The sequence below is a fragment of the Hypanus sabinus genome, chromosome 13, assembly GCF_030144855.1.
Source record: "Hypanus sabinus isolate sHypSab1 chromosome 13, sHypSab1.hap1, whole genome shotgun sequence".
Lineage (NCBI taxonomy): Eukaryota > Metazoa > Chordata > Chondrichthyes > Myliobatiformes > Dasyatidae > Hypanus > Hypanus sabinus.
The window spans coordinates 55148725-55172639 of NC_082718.1; the positions used below are offsets into that span (position 1 = coordinate 55148725).

Genomic DNA, 23915 nt, shown 5'->3' on the forward strand with positions numbered 1-23915 from the left:
TCCTCTCGTTTGAATCTCCCCTACTCTCAATGGAAACAGCCTATTCACATCAACTCTATCTATCCCTCTCAAAATTTTAAATACCTCGATCAAATTCCCCCCTCAACCTTCTACGCTCCAATGAATAGAGACCTAACTTGTTCAACCTTTCTCTGTAACTTAAGTGCTGAAACCCAGGTAACATCCTAATATCCTGGGACTGGTTCCTGTTTCTATGTGTCTGTAGGTGGATTGACTGCCCAGTTTTCACTTCAATTTGGTGGAAGGATTTCAGGGTCTACAACTGGCAGGCAGAATGTTCCACTTGAATATTATCCAGGCAGTGAAGATTAAAACAGATCCCATAAATTCACTTGTTTCAAGCTGTTGACCTGCTTTCACCAAGGAAATTAAGTATATCCTGTCATTGAGGCATACGGGATGGAAACAGGCACACAGGATCTGAGCATCCATTTTCACTGATACACTAATCCCGTTATATTCTTTCTACATTCTACTCTATTTTCAAAGTCTACCAGCCCTTGTGTCTTTGGGATTTTGGAGGAAATATCTTGTTGCCTCACTGCAATGGGATAGCACAAGAAAAGAGCAGTAACAGAGTGCAGAAAAGATGTACAAGGATACCACCAGAGGGACTGAGTTATAGAGACGTTGTACAGACTAGTCCTTACAGCGTAGGAGACTGAAGAGTGATCTTATAGAGGTAGATAGAGTCATAAGGGGTGATCTAATTTTGTCCCAGTGCTGAGGTATCAAGAACTAGAGGCTATAGGTTTAGGATGAGAGGGGAAAGATTTAAGAGGAGCTTGAGAGCAACTCTTTTACACAAGGGGGTGAAAATGAACTGCCAGAGGAAGTGGCTGAGGCAGGTACAATAATAACTTGGACAGGTATATGGATTGGAAAGGTTTAGAAGGTTATGGTGTATACACTGGCAAATGGGGCTAGCTTGGATAGAGCATCGTGGTCATTATGAGCCAATTGGGCCAAAAGCCAAGCCTGTTCCTGTGCTGTACAACTCCATGACCATGACTATAAACCAGAACATCCAGAGGAAATCCACATGGTCTCAGGAAAAACATGATCTTTTTCATTCCCTTGTTATCCATTTAATGTCTTAACTAAGTTTTTTTTATAAAAAAGAAACTTTATTGTGGATAGAATGCATCTTAACTGCCATGCTTGTTATGTGTCATTTCAGAACCTTACAACTTACTAAAAACTTGGATAATGCACCTTTTAACAGTGTTTGATTCTCAAATACTTTCTTTCCCAGGTTGTGGTGGCAACAGTGGCATTTGGCATGGGCATCGACAAAGCTGATGTCCGATTTGTGTTCCATCAGTCTCTCAGCAAATCCATGGAGAATTACTATCAAGAGAGTGGACGGGCAGGTCCGGTATCAGACGGGGACTGAGGGAATGTGGCAGACTAAATGGTCACAAAAATAATGTCTGACATTGCTGTTTATCTTTTTATTCAAATTTAGATACCTTGAATGAAATCAAAAAATACATACTACTACTTACTCTATTTCTCAAGCCTTACATTTTGCTTCAAATGTCTTTCAAAGATCTTGATAAATTCTTGGAAAGGGCTGTAATATGTAAACAGACAACATTATAGCAGCACTTATATAATGGTTGGATCTGAGAGTCACTGGTGAGGCCGCAACAATTGCTCATCCCTGACTGTCTTTGAGATGGTGCTGGTGAGCCACCTTCTGGAACCACTTCATCCTCTTGCTGAAGATGGTCCCACAGTGCTGTTAGGGAGGGAGTACCTCTTCCCTGGTGGGAGCAATGAGAAGAGGGCATGGCTCAGATAGGAGTTCCTGATGATGGATGTCACCTTCCAGAGATGCCATGTCTTGTAGATGTCAATAGTGGGGAGGGCTGTACCTGTAATGGAACTGGCTGAGTCCTCTTTCTGTAGCCTCTTGCATTCCTGTGCTTTGGTGTTTCCAGACAATTCATGGTACAACCAGTCAGAATGCTTTCCACTGTAGACCTGTAGAAGCTTCAGGGTCTTCGATGATATGCTGAATCTCCCTAAACTTCTAAGAAAGAAGAGATGTTGGTGAACATTTTTTTTGTGGTTGCATCTGTGTGCTCCACTCAGGAACTTGAAGCTGCTCTTCCTTTCCAGTGCCGACCCTTCAATGAGGAGGGTGTATGTGTTCAACTGATGTCCCCTTCCTAAAGTTCCTTGGTTTTGTTGACATTGAATGCAGGATTGTTACAAGACCACTCAACCAGCTGATCTGTCTCATTTCTGTATGCCTCTTTGTTGCCATCGTGATTGCGCCAGCAACACTGGTATTATCAGTGGATTTTTTTTTATGGCCTTGGAGTTATGCTTAGCTGCACAGTCGTAGTTATAAAGAGGGTAGAGCAGAAACTTCTGCAGTGATGTTGGAAAGTTGAGATAATTGACCTCCAAGGACCATACCATCTTCCTTTGTGGTGCATGTATTCCAGTATCAGTCCCTGATGTCTAATAATTACAGTTTTACCAGCTCATGTAATTGGCATGTACAATTCAAGCAATTGATAGGGATGTATTGTAGCATAACAATTAAATGGAATATTATGAATATTTGAAGCAGTTATATAATGAATTTTGATATCAATGTTTAATGTTGGTAAGCTACTCAACCACATGAGAAACAAGTTAACATACATGCAAGCTATTTTGTGTGTTTCTTTGTCTACAGGCACAAATGTCTACAGTCATAATGATTACACCTGATGAAAGATTAAGACAGGCACCATCTCATACACTGTATCTTCATAATAAGATGGTGATGCCTTTTATTCAAAAGTAACTACTGTAAATCAACCAAAACCGGAGACTTTTTGATTAATGCAAAGGGGCATAACTTTAAGAGGTTGAGGGGATAGTATAGGGAATATCAGAGGTAGTATTTTTACGTAGAGAGTGGTGTGTGCATGGTGGCAGATGCAAACACATTAGGGACATTTAAGAGGCACATGGGTAAAAGAAAAATGAAGGGCTATGTGGGTGGGAAGGGTTAGGTTGATCTTGTAGATGGTTAAATGGTCAGCACAACGTTGTGGGCCAAAGAGAGCACAGAACTGTGCTCTATAGTTCTATGTTCTAAATGTTCTTTTATACCATGTTTTGCAGGTCGAGATGACCTTAAAGCTGATTGCATTCTCTACTATGGATTCATGGATATCTTCAGGCAAAGCACAATGGTAGTTATGGAGAATGTAGGACAACAGAAACTTTATGAGATGGTGGCTTACTGTCAGGATTCAAGAAGGTATGGTACATCTGTTCTTCCCAGTAAAGTCCTCTTAGGATGACTCATTGCTGAGACATCGACCCTCAGCTGGGATGGTGTAATCGGAACTCAACCCCAATGACCTTTGAAACAGGGATTTAGGTGAAGACAAATCAACAGACACAAAATGCTGGAGGAACTCAGCAGGCCAGGCAGCATCTGTGGAGAAGAGCAAACGGTCGGCGTTTCAGGCTGAGACCTTTCTTCAGGACTGCTGCCCAGCCTGCTGAGTTCCCCCAGCATTTAGTCTGTGTTGCTTTGGATCTCCAGCATCTGCAGTTCTGCTCGTTTTAGAAGGAGTCATGTTGTTCTAACCTCACCAAGTTAACCAGGGAAAAGGAAAGAAGATAAATCAGAGAAACTTCCTCGTAAAGACATTTAATTTTGTATACCCCCATACTATGACATAACCTTAATCTAATCTACATAATAAGATATTTTCACTGATGTGGCCTTCATGCATTCTATATATATACACTCTGACGTGCCTCTAACTCTTATCAGTATGATAGCACTGCACACTTATACTGTGACACAGCATTAACCCAATTGATGTAATGCATACTTACAAGTAGTGCCCAGTTGAATTTTTCAAGTGACTCAACACAACTTGAAAATGATCGTTGTCATGTTCCACTTATGGAACAATGTGCTGTCAATTGCGAGACACCGAAAATAACAGTGTTATGCAATTGCATCTCGAGATAATAGTTATGTACTACACTCACATTGTGACACAAGCTGTAACCCAGGGTATATAACACTGTACAGTTAAGTGGCTAGAGGTGAAGCCATATGTTTTGTGAATCAACCTACTATGTTTCAGATGCAGACGTGTACAGATAGCACAACATTTCGATGAAGTCTGGGAATCAACGAAGTGTAACAAGATGTGTGATAACTGCAACTCTGAAGCATGTAAGTCCTTTCCTGAGTCAAAAGTAAAACGAGAGTAAGCATTAGATTCAGATTCAGATTTATTTGTCACTTCTAGATTGTAATATACAGTGAAATGCATTGTGTGTATAAACAGCCAGCTCATCTCTGGATGTGCTGAGGACAACTCGTGAGTGTCACCACATATTCCAGTGCCAGCACAGCATGCCCAATGTTCTCCTCAGAACAACACAAACCACATCAAAACAGAACGTACCAAGTGGCAAAATAATAACAGCAAAACTAGCCCCATTCCTCCCTCCCAACTGTGCAGAAAGACGTCATTTAACCCCAGGATCCTTCTCCATCCTCCACTGAGGACGTGGAATCCCACACACTGGACCTTCAGTTTTCCTAGTGGACTCTCAGAGATTTGGGACAGCACAGTAAAGTAGTGGTTAGCACTACACTTTACAGTACAGACGACCCAGGTTCAATTCCTGCAACTGTCTGTAAGGAGCATGTACATTCTCCCCATGACTGTGTGGGTTTCCTCCCACAATCTAAAGACTTACGGGCTGATGGGTTAATTGGTCATTGTAGATTGCCTTGTGATTAGGCGAGGGTTAAATTGTGGGATGCTGGGCGGCACACCTTGAAGAGAAGCTATATCTCAGTAAAAGAAAAATAAAAGCTAGAAATAGTAGAGAACTAGATGTCGATAAGGACTGAGGAGCTCTAAGAAATTTCCATCAGGCCGTAAGTCCCCAGGACTCAAAGTTTATCCTCCTCAGCAACTTGAGATGATGGATACAGCAGCCTACAAATTTCTGTTGAATGTAGCATGTCTTCCACAAACTGGAAAGGAACAAGAAGGAGTTGGAGTGAAAATTGGAGAACTATACCCCAGTTATATCAGATTCTATTGTTAAGAAAATTGTACCAGGATGCTTATACAAAAATCATGGAACTGGGCAAAATCAAAATAAATTTATGTAAGGAAAATCACATTTCACAAACCTTTTTAGGTTGTGTCTAGTCGGATAGATAACAATGGTATTTGTTGATTTGATATTAAACAAAGCGAAAAGTTCAGGATGGGAATATTATACTGATGAGGACTGAACACTGGGTAAAGGGCAGAATTTAGAATAGGGGTAACAAGAACACTGTTTTCCACTGTAGGAGTTTAGTTGGAAGAGAGCTATTTTCTAGAAAGGAGCTGCTACTTGATGAAAAGTATTGATTCCATTTGGAATCAATTTTATTTTTAAATTATCGTCATAAAACTTAGATCTAGTTAGAATAAAGAACAATTATTTTTGCAGTTAACGTTAGCTAATTTATTTTGCCTTGTAGCTTCAGAAAAGGTGGATATAACTGATTACTCTTCTGATTTGATCAAAATACTGAAACATGCTGAACAACTTGAAGAAAAACTCACTCCGCTAAAATTAATCGAAGCCTGGTGTGGGAAGGGTCCCTCCAAACTGAGGCTGGCCTCTGTAAGGCCTCCAAATCTGTCCAGGCATGAAATGGAGGATGTGATTGTTCATCTCCTCCTGCAAGAATACTTGAAGTAAGTACAATGCTCCATCACTAAATTGACACTAAAGATAATAAAACCAAGGAATACTCGCTTGAATTATGGGAAAAGTAAGAAAGGAAAAGCTTGCAAACGAGGACTTCATCACTGCTAATGAGTTCGTTAATTGTTGCCATAGGCATATGTACCCTTAGTATAAATGTGAAAATTAACATTTAGCAGCCACAACACAGGGCATTACAGGGTGAGAAAGTTAATATAAACTTCTGTTAGCATAAATTATACGTAACCTACACATGTGAAAATTAACAGAGTAAACATTGTAACACTGGTGAAAGAGACAAGAAAGAGGTAGACTTAGAGTTTTTCATGTTGGTTTAAGAACCTGGTGGCAAAGGGAAAGAAGTTGTTGTTGAACCTTGAGGTGTGGGTCTTCAGGCTCTTGTACCTCCTGCCTAATTGTGTCATTGAGGGGAATCATGGCCTGGCTGGTGGAAGCCCCTGTTGATGAGAAGATTTAGAGAGGGTCCTGGAAGTTACAAGTGGTTGTGCAAAAGTTAACGGTAAAAGCTTCCTTCCACAATATAGCAAAAGGTTATTGGTAGAAAAGCAAGGGGTAATAGATAAGAGCACTGAATTCCCATACTCAAACTTTTTCCCAATGTGGGTGGTTTTATCAAAAAGGATGTAACAACTAAAAGGAAATTGGGATGTTTTAATAATGGGGAAGAAAACAGGATACAGTACATGATACAGTACAGTGTAGAAATGGGGTTAGGAGAAACCCACTCCCCACCCGTTGAAAATTTAGTACCAACAAGCAATAATTGGTTATGTACCTGCTTCTGTTACATTTTCTGTTATCTCTTGGTTTGTTTTTCAGTATGCCCTCTAAAAGTAATTTGCAATTGTACATTATATTTTTGCCATATTTTGATTTCCAGGGAAGAGTTCAGCTTTACTGCATTTGCAACAATTTCATACCTGAAGGTGGCACCCAAGGCTAACCTGCTGAATGACGATAAGCATGTTGTTTCTATGCACATGCGGATGAGAACTAACAAGGTATTTATGGAAGAATTACCTTAAAAACGACTAAGCCATTCCAGGATTTAAAGAAAGCAGATGAGGACATTACAAATGCCTCATCTATAATTGTGCAAGTTCCCTCACTTAAGGGAGCTTTTGCTTGAAAATTTTCAGATATATAGAGTATAAGAGTGGCGAGGAAAATGACACTGGAAAGGTAGTTATGGGGGGACAAAGAAATGTTGGATGAACGTAATAAGTATTTTGAGCCAGTCTTCACTGTGGAAGACACTCGTCATATGCTGGAAATTGAGAATGTCGGGGGCAGAAGCAAGTGTAGTTGCTATTACTAAGGAGGATGTGCTTGGGAAGCTGAAAGGTCTGAAGGTAGGTAAGTCACCTGCACCAGGTGGACTACACTCCATGTTCTGAAAGAGCCATAGAATTCTTAGAGTATCTAAGAGTAAGGCAGATTGCCTTGGTTTTCCTTTTTATCTGTAGATAAACTCTCCTGATAAGCAAGTACCAGAAGTCAAAGAGGCGAAGCAGAAAGAGAGAGGGAACAAGCGCTCTGCTGCAGAAACTATTACAAGCAACAAAAAAAGTAAGCTGACCAAGGCTCAGGCATTTCTCCTGGATTGATTCATCCCTATTAGAAGGTAAGATTTAATCAAGTGGATGAATTTCTAACAGACCTGGTACATGAGAAATGTAATATGGCTTAAACTATAATAACATTTTATACTTTTAGTCCACAATAAAATACAAGATTTTGTTTCAACAATCATTTTACTTCTTTCAGTATCAGACAAATAAACTGACTGGTACTGCACGCTTCCTTAAATACTGCGATTGTTTAAATTTTTTCAAAATTTCATTTTAAAAAAAAGAGAATAACAAAGCAAATTCTTCACTCAGATATGTACATTTTCTCTGCTATTTACCTTCTGAAGTATTCCCGGAGAAACTTTGCAAGGATGCGTAAATCAAATGGCAGCAGTGTGGCAGTCAGTGCCGCTTCCTCAGCTCCACCAAGCCTGAGCTGACCCTGACCTCCTGCATGGTGTTTGCACATTCTCCCTGTTATCACATAGATGTCTCTCGGCTACTCCAGTTTCCCCCCACAACCCAAAGACAGACTGGCAGTGAGGTTAATTGACTGCTGTAAATTTTCCCTAACTCGAGTGTTTGGGAGAAGTATTAGGTGGGAGTTGTCAATATGCGAGAATAGGTTACAGGTAGATAAGGGGAGGAATGGGAGTGATGGGGTTGCCCTGAGATAAGGCATGAATTCATTGGGTTGAATGGTTTCCTGTGTCATTAGAAGTAACAACGTTGAGGAAGATTCCTCAATGTGGATCAGGAACAGATGTAAGAAAATCAAATCTATGATGTGGCACCTTGTTGCTTGTTGTGTCCATCTCATTTCTGACCGGAGTTATCCTACCTCTTTTCAGTCAGTTCTCCATTCAGACCATAGCGTTTATAATTCACCGTTTTTGTTTTAAACTCAGGAAGATAACTGGCAGTATATGTAAGTGTTGCTTGCTAATGCATGAATTATTTTGACTTTGTCTGCAGGAAGTAACTATTGGGAGTTGGATTGGGAGTTTTAGAAAGGATGGATTGAAGAAGGCTCGAAAGCTTACAGCAAAACCACGCTTTTCAAGATGACTGCATAACAAAATTTGAAGTTTAAAATATGAGTATATATAAGTAATAATCTCAAGTATGATGAGAATGCACTAGCTAAGAATAAGTTTTGGGACTTTGTGTAAAAACAAAGAACTGTAAAACTGTCAAGGAAAGGAAACATCACTAACTTTAAGTGCAATTTTAGCATAAAGGAAGCCACAGAATTACTCTTTTTGTATAAGCCGCGCTTTTTTTTTGAATTAAGTGAGTCCTAGTTTGATGAAGGCATGTTGAACTAGTAATCTAACAAGTGCAATAGGGGACCAATTCGTTTTCATACATTGTGAGGAGACCTGAAAAACATTTCAAACAAGATAGAAATCAACAGATAACCAAAATAAAGGATTTCTTACCAATAATATGTTTAATGAACACATGTATTTACACTGTTTGCTGCACTATTTCATCTGCTCTCCAAAGATAAAATGTTACCTTAATGATGTCTCTGTTTTCAACATGCTATGTGATGGCAGTTTGAAGTGCCAAAATTATGCAGAAATGTTCAATTGTCATATTTTGTACAAAAATCAAAATTCTGGATCACTATTCTAATCTTGCAAAGGCAAAGATATGTAAATGTTTGTGCACTATAATTGTTAAAGCATGGGTATTTTCTATTTCGAAGAGGTGTGCGAGAATTGTGGTATGCTCCCTCTGAGCACCATAAGGAAATGGCTGGCATTACCGAAGAAATGTTTGATGACACTCCTTGCCTGATGAAATTCTTTTGAAGAGTAGTCATTGATACATATAGGAAACGCTGCACTTTGCTTTATGCACAGCACGGTCATAGGGTGATGTTACAGTGACCAGATAATGTGTTTTAGAGATGTTGGTCAATGGGTTTATATTAGTCAAGATACAGGAGAGAATTTCCCCACCTCCTCTTCAAACACTCAAGGGGATCTTTAGAGGATGGCATCTTGTTTTAGTGCTTTGTGGTGCCTCAGAATAGTCCAGATCTTCCTTGGCACTGCACTGAAGTCTTAGCCTTGATTATACATTCATGTCCCTGTATTAAATCATGACCATCTGCTTCAAGGGGAAGAGTGCTAACATTGACATAATGCAAGTGCCTTAAGCCTCCAAATTATTGGATGGGTGCAGGATGCTGCTGCTCTAAACAACAATGTGTAATTAATAGATTTGCCCCCACCCAGTTGCCGCCTTTTTGAAATGCCGAGCAGAATTGCCCTGCAAATTGATTGGAGCAAATGAAAACGAGTTTGGCTTATGTACATACATCATTCTCATAGTTGCACTGCCCTGCAGCTGGACTACATTGGCACCAGAAAACAACTTGACATCTCCCACACTTTGAAGCTTTAGATTGTGTCGCATCAGGAGGAGAACATAAGCTAAGATACCTGCTTGATTCATAGATCAGATTGCTTGAATGGATTGTGCATTCAACTACAGCAAATCTGTTCCCCTGCATAGTCACAATACCTGCTTAACTGGTTTGATAGAAGAATCTACAATATCCCATTTGAGTAAACGCACATCATCATTAATCTTGATAGCACTTTCAAAGCTCTTTATTTAAAAAAAATAATCAGATAACATGCTGACTACGGTTCTTTGCGGGAATAGGACCTGCTCGGGGTTTCACAACTGGCCGTTGTTGTTCGGCAAGGCAAGGGCTCGGCCTAAGAGCTCCACTCGCCTTTGGAGGACCGAGTTTTCGTGGCTCCAGAGAAGGGGAGGTCAGTGTCCGAGCAGGAGACTGGTGTGTCGTGGGAGATGGAAGACCTAAGGCTGTGTGCCCAGGGACTCGAGATCTTTGGGTACAGAGCTCGGAAAAAGTGACGGGACGGACCTTTAACATTGTAAACCAGCGAGTTGTTTGTTATGTCTCCCCTCTCACTGAAATGGAGACATTCCTTTCTCCCTTACTTGGGAGAGAGAGAGAGAGCCTGTGGTATGTCGAATGCCAGGTGAACAATATAGTTTTTGGAGTACTGTACTGCAAGTCTGTGTCTTTGCTGTTGCCTTGCTCATGCTTGAGTGCTCGGTGGTGGGTTCCAATGTTTGCTGCTGCTTATGCGTGGGAGGGAGGGGAGCTGGGGTTCTAACATTTTAACTATCGTTCATTCCTCTGTTTTTGTGGATGGTTGCAAAGAAAATGCATTTCAGGATGTATATTGTATACATTTCTCTGACATTAAATGTGCCTTTGAAACCTTTGAGGTTTAATATCACCTTCATATGTTGTGAAATTTGTTAACTTTATGACAGCAGTACTGTGAAATAGTGAAAAAACTGAATGACAGTAAATATATGCCTATTAAATAGTTAAGTTAAAATAAGTAGTGCAGAAAAACCAGAAATAAAAACTTAAAAAGAAGAAGTAGTGAGGCGGTGTTCATGGGTTCAATTTCCATTTAAGAATCGGATGGCAGATGGGAAGAAGCCAGCCCCTGAGTGTGCGCGTTCAGGCTTCTGTACCTTCCTCCTGCCGGTAACAGTAGAAGAGGGCGTATCCTGGGTGATGGGCATCCTTAATGTTGGACACCGCCTTCCTAACTCTTTAAACTTACCAGCTGATTTTAATAAATTCTGCTTTTCTCCAAGGGCAATTATAAAGCAACAATGTCTTAATTAAAAAGTGAAAGATTGGTGAATGAGAGTTAATAACACTGGATTGATGCAGTTTGTATTGATCAACATCTGTACCAAGGACAAGTTTCCTTATTAGAAACTGATCTGCACTCCTAAAATGAAAGGATCTATTTATTCGATTTACACTACCAGCATTTTACTTTTTATTCCAGCTGTGTCCAACCTTGCTTACAGAGTACACTTTGGTGACTGGTCATCAGTAAAATTAGATTTGAACAGAACTCTGGAATCCGGCTGCAGTACTTTAACATACTGCGGCAGTGACAGCCAAACCCTCCTTGCTGAAATAATGATATAGCTAGTACTGGACTTCGTGACATTTGATTTTCCATTACACAGTCATTCTGTTCACACCTATTTGATAGCACTAAGACTCATTTTAGGGTGCACTGTTTTTCATATGCCTGTAGTTTGAGAGGAAGTTTTCCTTGTGTTGCTGTTTATGAACTGCCTTCATTTGTTGTAATAAAATATGAGGTGCCGTGCTGTTACCTGACAGATTTCAGTTAGGTTGAAATATTAATATTTCTTTAAGAAATGTGCAGAAGTGTGACATATGTTCAACCCTAAGGCATTTTCTATTGTGTATTTAAATGCCAATTCAAAATGGGTCCTTTTGTGATATGAAGCAAATATTTGCATAGAATATAACAGCATCAATCCTTCCTGGTGTGAGAGCCAATGACGCTGCACAGATCTAAACAAAACTACATAAACCTTTAATTTTACCAGACTAAAATGAAGGTGATTTTTTTGGGGGGGGAGGGAAACATTTGTGATGTGTGCAGTTATAAGTCCTAAAGTGATCACAAACACAAGAAAGTCTGCAGATGATGGAAATACACGTGCAAAATGCTGGATAAACTCAGCAGGCCAGGCTGCATCTATGGAAATGAATTAACAATCGACGTTTCAGAACGAGACTTCTTTAGGACTGGAAAGAAAGGAAAGGAGAAGAGCACCAGAGGGAAGTGATGGGCAGGTAAGGAGATAAAGTGAGAGAGGGGGCAATTTCCCTACACCCCCCACCCCCACTTTCCGCAATGATCGCTCCTTACGCGACTCCCTTGCCCAATCATCCCTCCCCACTAATCTCCCTCCCTCCCTCCTGATACTTGTCCTTGCAAGCAGGTCAAGTGCCACATCTGCCTTTACACCTCCTCCCTCATTACCATTCAGGACCCAAACTGCCCTTCTAGATGAGGCAATACTTCACTTGAGAGTCTGTTGGGGCTGAATACTGTGTCCGGTGCTCCTGGTGTGGCCTCCTGTACACCGGTGAGACCTGACTTAGATTGGGAGACTGTCTTGCTGAGCACCTACACTTCGTCCGCCTGAAAAAGCAGGATCTCATGGTGGCCACCCATTTCAATCCTACTTCCCATTCCCATTCCAACATGTCAGTCCATGGCTGCCTCTACTACTGTGTTGAGGCCACACTCAGCTTGGAGGAGAAACACCTTGTATTCCATCTGGGTAGCCTCCAACCTGATGACCAAACATCGATTTCTCAAACTTCTGGTAGTTGCCCCTTCCCCTCTCCTTCCCCATTCCTCTCTCTCCCTCTCTCTCTCTCTCTCCCTCTCCCCCTCCCCCTCCCTCTCCCTCTCCTTAACTCCCTCCTTCCCTTCTTCTTCCATGGCCTCCTGTCCTCTCCTATCAGATTTCCCCTTCTCCAGCTCTATCTCTTTCACCAATCAGCTTCTCAGCTCATTACTTCATCCCGTCTCCTATCACCTGCCACCTTGTACTTTTTCCTTTTCTCCCCTACCTATTTACTCCTTTTCTTTCTTTCCCATTCTGATGACGGGTCTCGGCCCGAAACAGCGACTATTTACTCATTCCCATATATGCTACCTGGCTTGCTGAGTTCCTCCAGCATCTGGCGTGTGTTGCTTTGAGTCCCGAAGTGATGTTCCTTTCTGGTCTGTGACTCACTCAGTCATTTAGTGTGGTTTCTCAGTGGTCCTGACGAGAGGAATTGTTGGCAAAGTTGGGATAATGATGAAAAGGGTAGAGCTGAACACTTTCAGTTAACTGCTGACTCGTGGTGTACAATGACACCCTCTGCTGGTCAGGGTCGACTGTGGCTGTTGCGGCCCAGCTGTCTCCGTGTTACGCAGCAAGCTGTCTCCCATGTCCCCTCTCTATGCAACTGATGAGTCCAAAGGAACGATAGGGACCAATACAGTTCGGTACCAGCAGCATCGCAGCAATTGCCACTCAGCTCCAGATTTTTCTTCAGGATTTACTACCAAAGCCTTCCCAATGAGTGGGTGTGGCCGCAAGGCAGCAAAGGGTTGAGGTCAGAATTTTCCTTCTAGATGAGTTGCCAACTATAACTGACAAGCCTCGGAATACAATAATTACAATGATTTCGACACAAGAGACAGTGAACCCTGGGATCTGGATTAACAATCTGCCTCTGCAGATTGAACAGGTTGGCAACAAAGAAGCAGCAATCTGAATTTGTACCAGAAGGTGGTAGTTCAACAAGGCCCCAATTTAAGTTCTGTTGTTCCTAAAATCACTCAAGAGTCACTGCGGTTGCAGGATGTTAGCTCTCATCCGTCTCCTCTGCAGCACTTTCCTGCTCCACTGAAAGCAGCTAAAATGACAATTTACTTTGTGGTCCACCAGTTTGGGTTCATCAGAGCGAGCTGATTTAGCAATGTTCACATTGAAACAAAAACTGGCAATCTAAGAATAAAAACAGAAACACTAGGAACACTCAGCAGGTTAGACGGTATAAATTAAAAGTTTCAGGTCGAAAACTTTTCACCAGAACTCAAAATGCAATTGGATTCTTGAAACAGAAATGCAGTGCAAGTGGATAGCTACTTTAAACCAACAGACACTCTTCCTGGCTAAATGTATGATTGATTTGTATCAGTGTCAACTTGAATCCTGTCAAAGGGTTTCGGCTTGAAATGTCGGCTGTACTCTTTTCCATAGAAGATGCTGGCCTGCTGAGTTCCTCCAGCGTTTTGTGTGTGTGGCTCGGATTTTGAGCATCTGCAGAATTTCTCTTGTTTGTCATCTCATTGTATGTTTTGTTGTACGTGTGACAAATAAAGCTAATCATAAACGCAAGAGATTCTGCAGATACTTGAAAATTTGAGCAACACACAGAAAATGCTGGAGGAATTGATGACTAGTCCTGAAACATCGACTGCTTACTCCCCTTCATAGATGCTGCCCGACTTGCTGTGTTTCTCCAACATTTCCTCTGCGTTGCAATAAATACCAGCCGTCACCAGGTACATCAAGAGTGAGATGCATCATTTGCATGAGATCAGATCAGCGAGGATTGTGCTGGGCAGCACTCAAGTGTCACCACGCATCTGGCGCCAACATGGCATGCCCGCAATTTACTAACTCTAACCGTACATCTTTGAGAATGAGGGAGGAAGCCGGAGCACCTGGAGGAAACCCACGTGGTCACATGGAGAACATCTAAATTACTTGCAGGCGGTGGTCGGAATCGAACACCTGGCATTGTAAAGTGTTGCACTAGCCGCTAAAGTACCGTGGTGGCAATTGATTTGCTGCCTTCTGTTGATAGTTTGTACAAAAATGCTTGAAATGCCATCAAACCAATACTTTCTCACTTTTCAGAAATCTGAATTAACCTATACTGTAGTTAATGGGCACCTTATCTGATTTTCTTCCTTCACTCCCTTAAATTAAAAGTCCATTCTGTGGTTGTCCTGATGCTAGGTTTCTCATGGATTATGTACAATGTCCTCTCCCATACACATTGACAGTACTACTCATTTTCAGCATCCCCCAAACTAAAAAAAATGTCCTCAACCTCGCTTTTGATTTCAATACCTACATGAACTCCAAGGCTGTATGTTCCCATTCTTGATATGCCTCCATTTTCAGGGAGAGACCAACAATCAATATCCATGATAAACACATGAACATCTTGATACACCCTGCTTCCTGTAAGGCATCTTTCCATTCTTCCAGCTTCCTAGCCTTCATACTGCATATATGGCTGAGGAGCTGAGGAAAACTGATACACAGGAAGGTAGCTATTACAGAATTCATGATTCATTTTGGGCATGGGTTAACATACTGTTTTCTTATGAGGGGAGTTTGTCCTCCAGCCCCCAGGGCATACCCTTTTCTCACTGTTACCATCAGATAGGAGATGCAGAAGCCTGAAGGCACACACTCAGTGATACAGGAACAGCTTTATCCCCTCTGCCATCTGATTCCTAAATGGACTTTGAAGATTGGACACTACCTCAGTTTTTAATATACAGTATCTCCATTTTTGCACATTTTAAAATAAAAAATATACATAATTTACTTGTTTATTTATTATGTTTTATTTTATTTATTATTTTTCTCTCTACTACTAAATTACCTATTGCATTGAACCGCTGCTACTAAGTTAACAAATTTCACATCACATACTGGTGATAATAAACCCGATTCTGATTAATAATTTTGATTAAAGAAACAATGATACCTTGTGATAAACTAAAGGGATTGCAAAGTTAAAAAAAAACTAGGTTGAGGAATGAATTAAAGCACCAGCTTTGCACTACTGGCACTTACAATGTAGAACATAGAAAACCTACAGCACTAAAAAGGGCTGTTCAGCCCACAAAGCTGTGCTGTACATGTCCTTACCTTAGAAATTACTTAGGGTTACCCATAGTCCTCTAGTTTTCTGAGCTCCATGTACCTGTCCAGGAGTCTCTTAAAAGACCCTATTGTATCCACCACCACCATCGCTGGCAGCCCATTCCATGCACTCATCACTCTCTGCCTAATAGACTTACCCCTGACATCTCCTCTGTACCTACTTCCAAGCACCTTAAAACTGTGCCTTCTCGTGTTAGCCATTCCAGCCCTGGGAAAAAGCCTCTGACTATCCACACGATCAATGCCTCTCATCATCTTATACACCTCTATCAGGTCATCTCTCATCCTCCGTCTCTCCAAGAAAAAAAGGCCAAGTTCACTCAACCTATTCTCATAAGGCATGCTCCCCAATCCAGGCAACATCCTTGTAAATCCCCTCTGCACCCTTTCTGTGGTTTCCACATCCTTCCTACAGTGAAGTGACGAGAACTGAGCAAGGTACTCCAAGTGGGATCTGACCAGGGTCCTATATAGCTGCAACATTACCTCTCAGCTCCTAAACTCAATCCCACAATTGATGAAGGCAAATGCACCATATGCTTTAACCACAAAGTCAACCTGCGCAGCAACTTTGAGTGTCCTATGGTCTCGAACCCCAAGATCCCTCTGATCCTCCACACTGCCAAGAGTCTTACCATTAATACTATATTCTTGCATCATGTTTGGCCTACCAAGATGAAACACCTCACACTTATCTAGGTTGAAATCCGTCTGCCACTTCTCAGCCCATTTTTCCATCCTATCAATGTCGCACTGTAACCTCTGACAGCTCTCCACATAATCCACAACACCCCCAACCTTTGTGTCATCAGCAAATTTACTAACCCATCCCTCCACTTCCTCATCCAGGTCATTTAGGAGCAGGGGTCCAGGAACAGATTCCTGAGGCACACCACTGGTGACCGACCTGCATGCAGAATATGACCGGTCTACAACCACTCTTTGCCTTCTGTAGACAAGTCAGTTCTGGATCAACAAAACAATGTCCCCTTGGATCCCATATCTCCTTATTTTCTCAATAAGCCTTGTATGGGGTACCTTGTCAAATGCCTTGCTGAAATCCATATACACTACATCTACTGCTCTACCTTCATCAATGTGTTTAGTCTCATCTTCAAAAATTCAATCAGGCTCGTAAGGCACGACCTGCCTTTGACAAAGCCATACTGACTATTCCTAATCATATTATGCCTTTCCAAATGTTGATAAATCCTGCCTCTCAGGATCTTCTCCAAAAACTGACCAACCACTGAAGTAAGTCTATAATTTCCTGGGCTATCTCTACTCCCTTTCTTGAATAATGGAACAACATCTGCAACCCTCCAATCCTCTGGAACCTCTCCCATCCCCATTGATGATGCAAAGATCATTGTGAGAGGCTCAGCAATCTCCTCCCTCGCCACCCACAGTAGACTGTGGTACATTTCATCTGGTCCCAATGACTTATCCAACTTGATGCTTTCCAAAAGCTCCAGCACATCCTCTTTCTTAATATTGTAGTGGTTACTTGAAATGACCAGGAGACGCAGACAATTCTTCGAGAAGATTAAACCTTTATTTGCAAACAAAGGCTGAGGCTATCAATGAACTTGTCATCGAAAGCCCACCGAGCTCCGGTGTACAGCATTCTTTATAGTAATTTCTTATTTCAGTTTTATCAGCATACCCAATCAATTTTAAGTTGTATATCATTGATACATTAACTAATCAACTGCTCTTGCCTAGCTCTTGCTGCGCCACCAGCATTTCTTTCCAGTTTACATCTTGGGCCTCATTCCTGGCCAAGGTTGTTTCTCAGTCAGCCTCCTTAACCTCTCTCACATTACATTTTCTGTTCGTACCATCCTGTCCACCACTGTTATCTCTTAATAAACAAAGGCTGAGTATAATACATGGAATACATTTCAGCTAATTAGTGCCGCTAGCTAAACAGGTGTTCTTTAACTGCCACAGTATGTAGCTAAGAGAATACAAGGTACCTAGTGAAACAAGACATAGCAAAATGTGTCTAGTAAAATAATACATAGTAATATTCAGTACATAGGAGTGATTACATAGTGTAGTAAATAGCTAGTACATAGTGGTTATATTTCAGGTATATTTAGTGATTATGTCAGGTATATTTCTCAATAATATCTACATGCTCAAGCTTTTCAGTCCACTGTAAGTCATCCCTACAATCACCAAAAGCCTTTTCTGTAGTGAATATTGAAGCAAAGTACTCATTAAGTACCTCTGCTATCTCCTCCGGTTCCATATACAATTTTCCACTGTCACACTTGATTGGTCCTATTCTCTCACGTCTTATCCTCTTGCTCTTCACGTACTTGTAGAATGACTTGGGGTTTTCCTTAATCCTGTCCGCCAAGGACTTTTCATGGCCCCTTCTGGCTCTCTTAATTTCATTCTTAAACTCCTTCCTGCTAGCCTTATAATCTTCTAGTTCTCTATCATTACCTAGTTTTTTTGAACCTTTTGTAAGCTCTTCTTTTTGACTAGATTTACAACAGCCTTTGTACACCACAGTTCCTGTTCCCTCCCATCCTTTCCCTATCTCATTAGAACACACCTACATAGAACTCCACGCAAATATCCCCAAACATTTGACACATTTCTTCCGTACATTTCCCTGAGAACATCTGTTCCCAATTTATGCTTCCAAGTTCCTGCCTGATAACCTCATATTTCCCCTTACTCCAATTAAACGTGTTCCTAATGATCTATTCCTATCCCTATCCAATGATATGGTAAAGGAAATAGAAATGTGATCACTATCTCCAAAATGCTCTCCCACTGAGAGACCTGACACCCGACCAGGTTCATTTCCCAAAACCAGATCAAGTACAGCCTCTCCTCATGTAGGCTTATCTACATACTGTGTCAAGAAACCTTCCTGAACACACCTAACAAACTCCATCCCATCTAAACCCATTGCTCTAGGGACAGGCCAATTGATACTGGGAAATTAAAATCTCCCACCACAACAACCATTATTATTACACCTGTCCAGAATCTGTCTCCCTATCTGCTCCTTGATGTCCCTGTTTCTATTAGGTGATCTATAAAAAAAACACAGTATTGACCCCTTTCTGTTCCCAACTTCCACCCACAGAGACTCCATAGATGATCCCTCCATGTCTTCCTCCTTTTCTGCAGCCGTGACACTATCTCTGATCAATAGTGCCACAACCCCACTTCTTTTGCCTCCATCCCTCTCCTTCTGTCCTTTCTAAAACATTTAAAGCCTGGCACACGAAGTAACCATTCCTGCCTCTGAGCCATCCAAGTCTCTGTAATGGCCACAACATCATAGTTCCAAGTACTAACCCACGCTCTAAACTTTGTTCATAATATTCCTTGCATTAAAATACACATCTCAAGGCATTGGTCTGAGTGTGTCCTTTCTCTATCACTTGCCTATCTTCCCTCTCGTGCAGTCTCCAAGCTTTCTCTATTTGTGAGCCAACTGAACCCTTCTTCCGTCTGCAGTTCAGTTCCCACCTCACCCAGCAATCCTAGTTGAAAATCCCCCAACAACCTTAGCAAACCTCCCCACCAGGAAATTGGTCCCCTTGGGATTCAAGTGCAACCCGTCCTTTTTGTACAGATCAGTCCTGCCCCAAAAGAGGTCCCAATGGTCTAGAAAATTGAATCCCTATCCCATGCTCCAGTGCCTCAGCCACGCATTTATCGTCCACCTCATTCTATTCCTAGACTTACTGTCACATGGCACAGAGAGTAATCCCGAGATGATTACCTTTGTGGTCCTGCTTCTCAACTTCTTTCCTTTTCCTACCTATGTCATTGGTACCAATATGTACCACAACTTCTGGCTGTTCTCCTTCCCACTTCAGGATATCTTGGACGCGATCAGAAACATTCTGACCCTGGCACCTGGAATGCAAACTACCATCTATGCTTCTTTCCTGGATCCACAGAATCACCTGTTTGACCCCCCTAACTAGAGTCCCCTATCACTGCCACCATCCTCTTCCTTTCCCTACCCTTTTGAGCCACAGGACCAGACTCTGTGCCAGAGGCACTGCCACTGTTGCTTTCCCCAAGTAGACTGTCCCCTCCAACAGTACTCAAGCAGGAGCACTTATGGTTAAGAGGTACAGCTACAGGGGTACTCTCTAGCATCTGCTTCTTGCCCTTCCCTCTCTTGACTGTTACCCACTTATCTGTCTCCCCAGGCCCCGGTGTGACTACCTGCCTATAGCTCCTGTCTATCACCTCCTCACTCTCCCTGACCGGACAAAGGTCATTGAGCTACATCTCCAGTTTCCTAATGTGGTCCCTAAGGAGCTTCAGCTGAACGCACCTGGCATAGATGTGGTCATCCAGGAGGCTGGAAGTCTTCTGGACTTCCCACATCTGACACCGAGCACAGAACACCGGCCTCACACATATACTTCCTGTCTGTAATCTACACAGATAACCTACCTCGCCTTGACCTGCTATGGCCAAAACCTTCCTACTCTATCTCCCTCTACTCTTTCACCCACTCTATAAAGCTTTCTCCTTTTAAACTCTTCTCGCTGTTCTCACTGGCTGATGTCCATGTGCAGTCATGCCCCGATCAAACCACTGAAGAAATAACTGTCTCCTTTTAAACTCTTCTCACTGGCTGAATATACTTGCTTGCGCAGTCATGCCCTGGTCAAAATGCTGAAGAAATAACCCTTTGCTGTAAACCAGAAAAGCTATTATGCAGGTTAATTGCTGAGGTGCAGAAGCAATGAATCCTTATTAGGTTTCAGTTTAGAGTTACAGACAATTCACTTGGTCATTCAGTCCACTGAGTCTACTATTAAAATCCTTTTACACGGATCATTCGGGAGGCAGAGGCAGAGATAGGTAAGAGTTATTGGGAGATAGTCACACCGAAAAGACAGGAGGTAGGCAAATGGGTGACAGTCAAGAGAGGCAGGGGGAGCAGACAGAGAGAGCAAAGCACCCCTGTGGCCATTCCCATCAAAAATAAGTATACTGTTTTGGATACTGTTGGTGAGGATGACCTACCAGGAACAAGTTGCAGTGGTCCTGTCTCTGGCACTGAGGTTGGACCCTCGACTTGGAAGGGGAGGAGGGAAGAGAAGAGAGCTGTAGTGATAGGGGATTCTATAGTCAGGGGGAGCGGATAGGAGATTTTGTGGGGAAGATCGGGAGTCTCGGATGGTCTGTTGCTTCCCTGGTGCCAGGGTCCGAGACATCTCAGATCGGGTGCAGGTTAATCTCGAGAGGGAGGGCAAGAATCCCGATGTTGTGGTCCATGTAGGGACCAATGACATGGGTACGATGAGTGAGGGGGTCCTGTGTAGGGAGTTCAGGGAGTTAGGTGCGAAGCTGAAGAGCAGGACCTCCAGGGTAACAATCTCATGATTGCTACCTGTGCCACGTGTGAGTGAGGCAAGGAACAGAAAGATTATACAGACTAATACGTGACTGAGAGGATGGTGCAGGAGAGAGGGCTTCAGGTTTTTAGATAATTGGGCTTTGTTCCAGGGAAGGTGGGATCTGTTCCGAAGGGACGGTTTACACCTGAACTGGAGCGGTACTAACGTTCTTGCAGGGAAGTTTGCTAGTGCTTCTTGGGGGGGGGGGGGCGGGTGTTAAACTAAATTTGCAGTGGGCGGGGATCCAGAATGTGAGAGAGGATAGCGAGAGGAAGAATAAAGGACAGGTGGGGACTACACGGTTCTGGAATATTAAGTGTGTAGTAGAGAAAGGTGAGGCAGAAGTACAGAGGGATGGTCTGACGGAACCATCAGACCATTTAAATGTGCAGAAAGAATAAGTAAATTTAGGAAGGACAACAAAATTCTAGGGGCGTATTGCCCGATGGGAGTTCGGGGAGCTGGGTTAAGCACAATAGGCAGTGATTCAAACAGAGAGAGTAGAAATGGGCTAGAAATTCTATATCTGAATGCACGAAGTGTCAGAAATAAGGTGGATAAGCTTGAAGCTCAGGTGTGAATGGGTAACTATGATGTTGTTGAGATAACAGAGACATGGCTGCAGGGAGATCAGACCTGGGAAATGAATGTACAAGGGTATACGTGCTATCGTAGGGACAGAAATGTGGGCAGAGGGGGTGGGGTGGCCCTGTTGGTGAGGAATGAGATTCAGTCCTTTGCAAGGGGGGACATAGGATCAGAAGTAGAGTCTGTGTGGATAGAACTGAGGAACAGTAAGGGCAAAAGGACCCAAATGGGTGTTGTCTACAGGCCACCAAACAGTAGCATGGATATTGGGTGCAAGTTGAATAGGGAGTTAACATTGGCATGTGGCAAAGGTAATGTCACAGTACTTATGGGGGATTTCAACATGCAGGTGAACTGGCAGAATCAGTTTGGTGCTGGACCCCAGGATAGGGATTTTACTGTAGAGTGCCTACGGGATGCATTCTTGGAACAGCTTGTACGAGAGCCGACCAGGGACAAGACTATTCTGGATTTAGTGTTATGTAATGAACAGGATTTGATAAGCGATCTTGCAGTAAAGGAGCCATTAGGAGGTGGTGATCATAATATTATAAGTTTTTATCTACAATTTGAGAAGGATAAGGGCAGCTCGGAGGCGTCAGTGTTGCAGTTGAACAGGGGAAACTATGGAGCCATGAGGGAGGAGCTGGCCAAAGTTGACTGGACGGATATCTAGTAGAAAAGACAGTGGAACAGCAAAGGCAGGTATTCTTGGGAATAATGCACAAGGTGCAAAATCAGTTCATCCTCTGCAGAAAGAAGGAATCAAAGGGGGGAAAGGGGCCACAGTGGTTGACAAAGGAAGTCAGAGATTGCATAGCATTAAAAGAAAGTAAGTATGACAGAGCTAAGGTGAGTGGGAGGACAGATGATTGGGAGATTTTTAAGGAACAACAGAACTTAACTAAAAAGGCAATACGGGGAGAAAAAACTGAGGTACAAACGCAAGCTAGCCAGGAATATAAAGGAGGATAGCAAAAGCTTTTTTAGGTATGTGAAGAGAAAGAAGATAGTTAAGAACAATGTTGGGCCCTTGAAGAATGAATTGGGTGAAATTGTTATGGGAAACAGAAAAATGGCAGAAGAATTTATTAAGTACTTTAGATCTGTCTTCACTAAGGAAGACACAAACAATCTCCCAGATGTATGGATGGGCCAAGCACATAGGGTAACAGAGGAAATGAAACAGATTGAGATTAGGAAGGAAACGGTGATGAGTAGACTGATGGGACTGAAGGCTGACAAATCCCCAGGTCTGGATGGTCTGCATCCTAGGGTACTAAAGGAGGTGGCCCTGGAAATTGCAGATGCATTAGTAATCATTTTCCAATGTTCCTTAGATTCAGGATCCATTCCTGAGGATTGGAGAATGGCTAATGTTATCCCACTTTTTAAGAAAGGACAGAGAAAACAGAGAACTATCAACCTGTCAGCCTGACGTCGGTGGTGGGGAAGATGCTAGAGTCCATTATTAAGGATGAAATAGTGGCATATCTAGATAGCAGTGATAGGATTGGGCCGAGCCAGCATGGATTTACCAAAGGTAAATCATGCTTGACTAATCTGTTGGAGTTTTGCGAGGATGTAACCAGGAAGTTAGACAGGGGAGATCCAGTGGATGTAGTGTACTTCGATTTTCAGAAGGCATTTGATAAGGTCCCACATAGGAGATTGGTGGGTAAAATCAAAGCTCATGGCATTGGGGGGAAGACATTGACATGGATAGAAAACTGGTTGGCAGATAGAAATCTAAAGGTAGCGGTGAATGGGTGTTTCTCGGAATGGCAGGTGGTGACTAGTGGGGTGCCACAGGGCTTGGTATTGGGACCACAGCTGTTTCCAATTTATGTCAACGATTTAGATGAAGGCAATGAGAAAAACATCAGCAAATTTGCTGATGATACTAAGCTGGGTGGCAGTGTGACATGTGATGAGGATGTTAGGAGAATTCAGGGTGACTTGGATAGGCTGGGTGAGTGGGCAGATACTTGGCAGATGACATTTAATGTGAATAAGTGTGAGGTTATCCACTTTGGGAGTAAGAACATGAGGGCAGATTATTATCTGAATGGTGTAGAGTTAGGTAAGGGAGAAATACAAAGAGATCCAGGAGTCCTTGTTCATCAGTCACTGTACATGAATGAGCAAGTGCAGCAGGCAGTGAAGAAGGCTAATGAAATATTGGCCT

General features: G+C 42.4%; 1 protein-coding gene across 2 annotated transcripts in view; it reads left to right on the plus strand.

The window, feature by feature from the left end:
- The window catches only part of recql (RecQ helicase-like), a 46178-nt gene extending 35164 nt beyond the window's left edge, over positions 1 to 11014 (plus strand). Inside the window, exons 10-16 of one of the 2 annotated variants that reach the window (XM_059987646.1) lie at positions 1277 to 1394; positions 3151 to 3289; positions 4137 to 4228; positions 5546 to 5765; positions 6677 to 6797; positions 7263 to 7420; positions 8343 to 10752. In XM_059987646.1, the coding sequence (XP_059843629.1) occupies positions 1277 to 1394; positions 3151 to 3289; positions 4137 to 4228; positions 5546 to 5765; positions 6677 to 6797; positions 7263 to 7403 (831 nt within the window). In that variant the 3' untranslated portion in view covers positions 7404 to 7420; positions 8343 to 10752. Of the gene's footprint in view, positions 1 to 1276; positions 1395 to 3150; positions 3290 to 4136; positions 4229 to 5545; positions 5766 to 6676; positions 6798 to 7262; positions 7421 to 8342 lie in introns of both variants that reach the window. The other variant, XM_059987647.1, reaches the window with a different exon arrangement.
- Positions 11015 to 23915: the final 12901 nt, after the last annotated feature.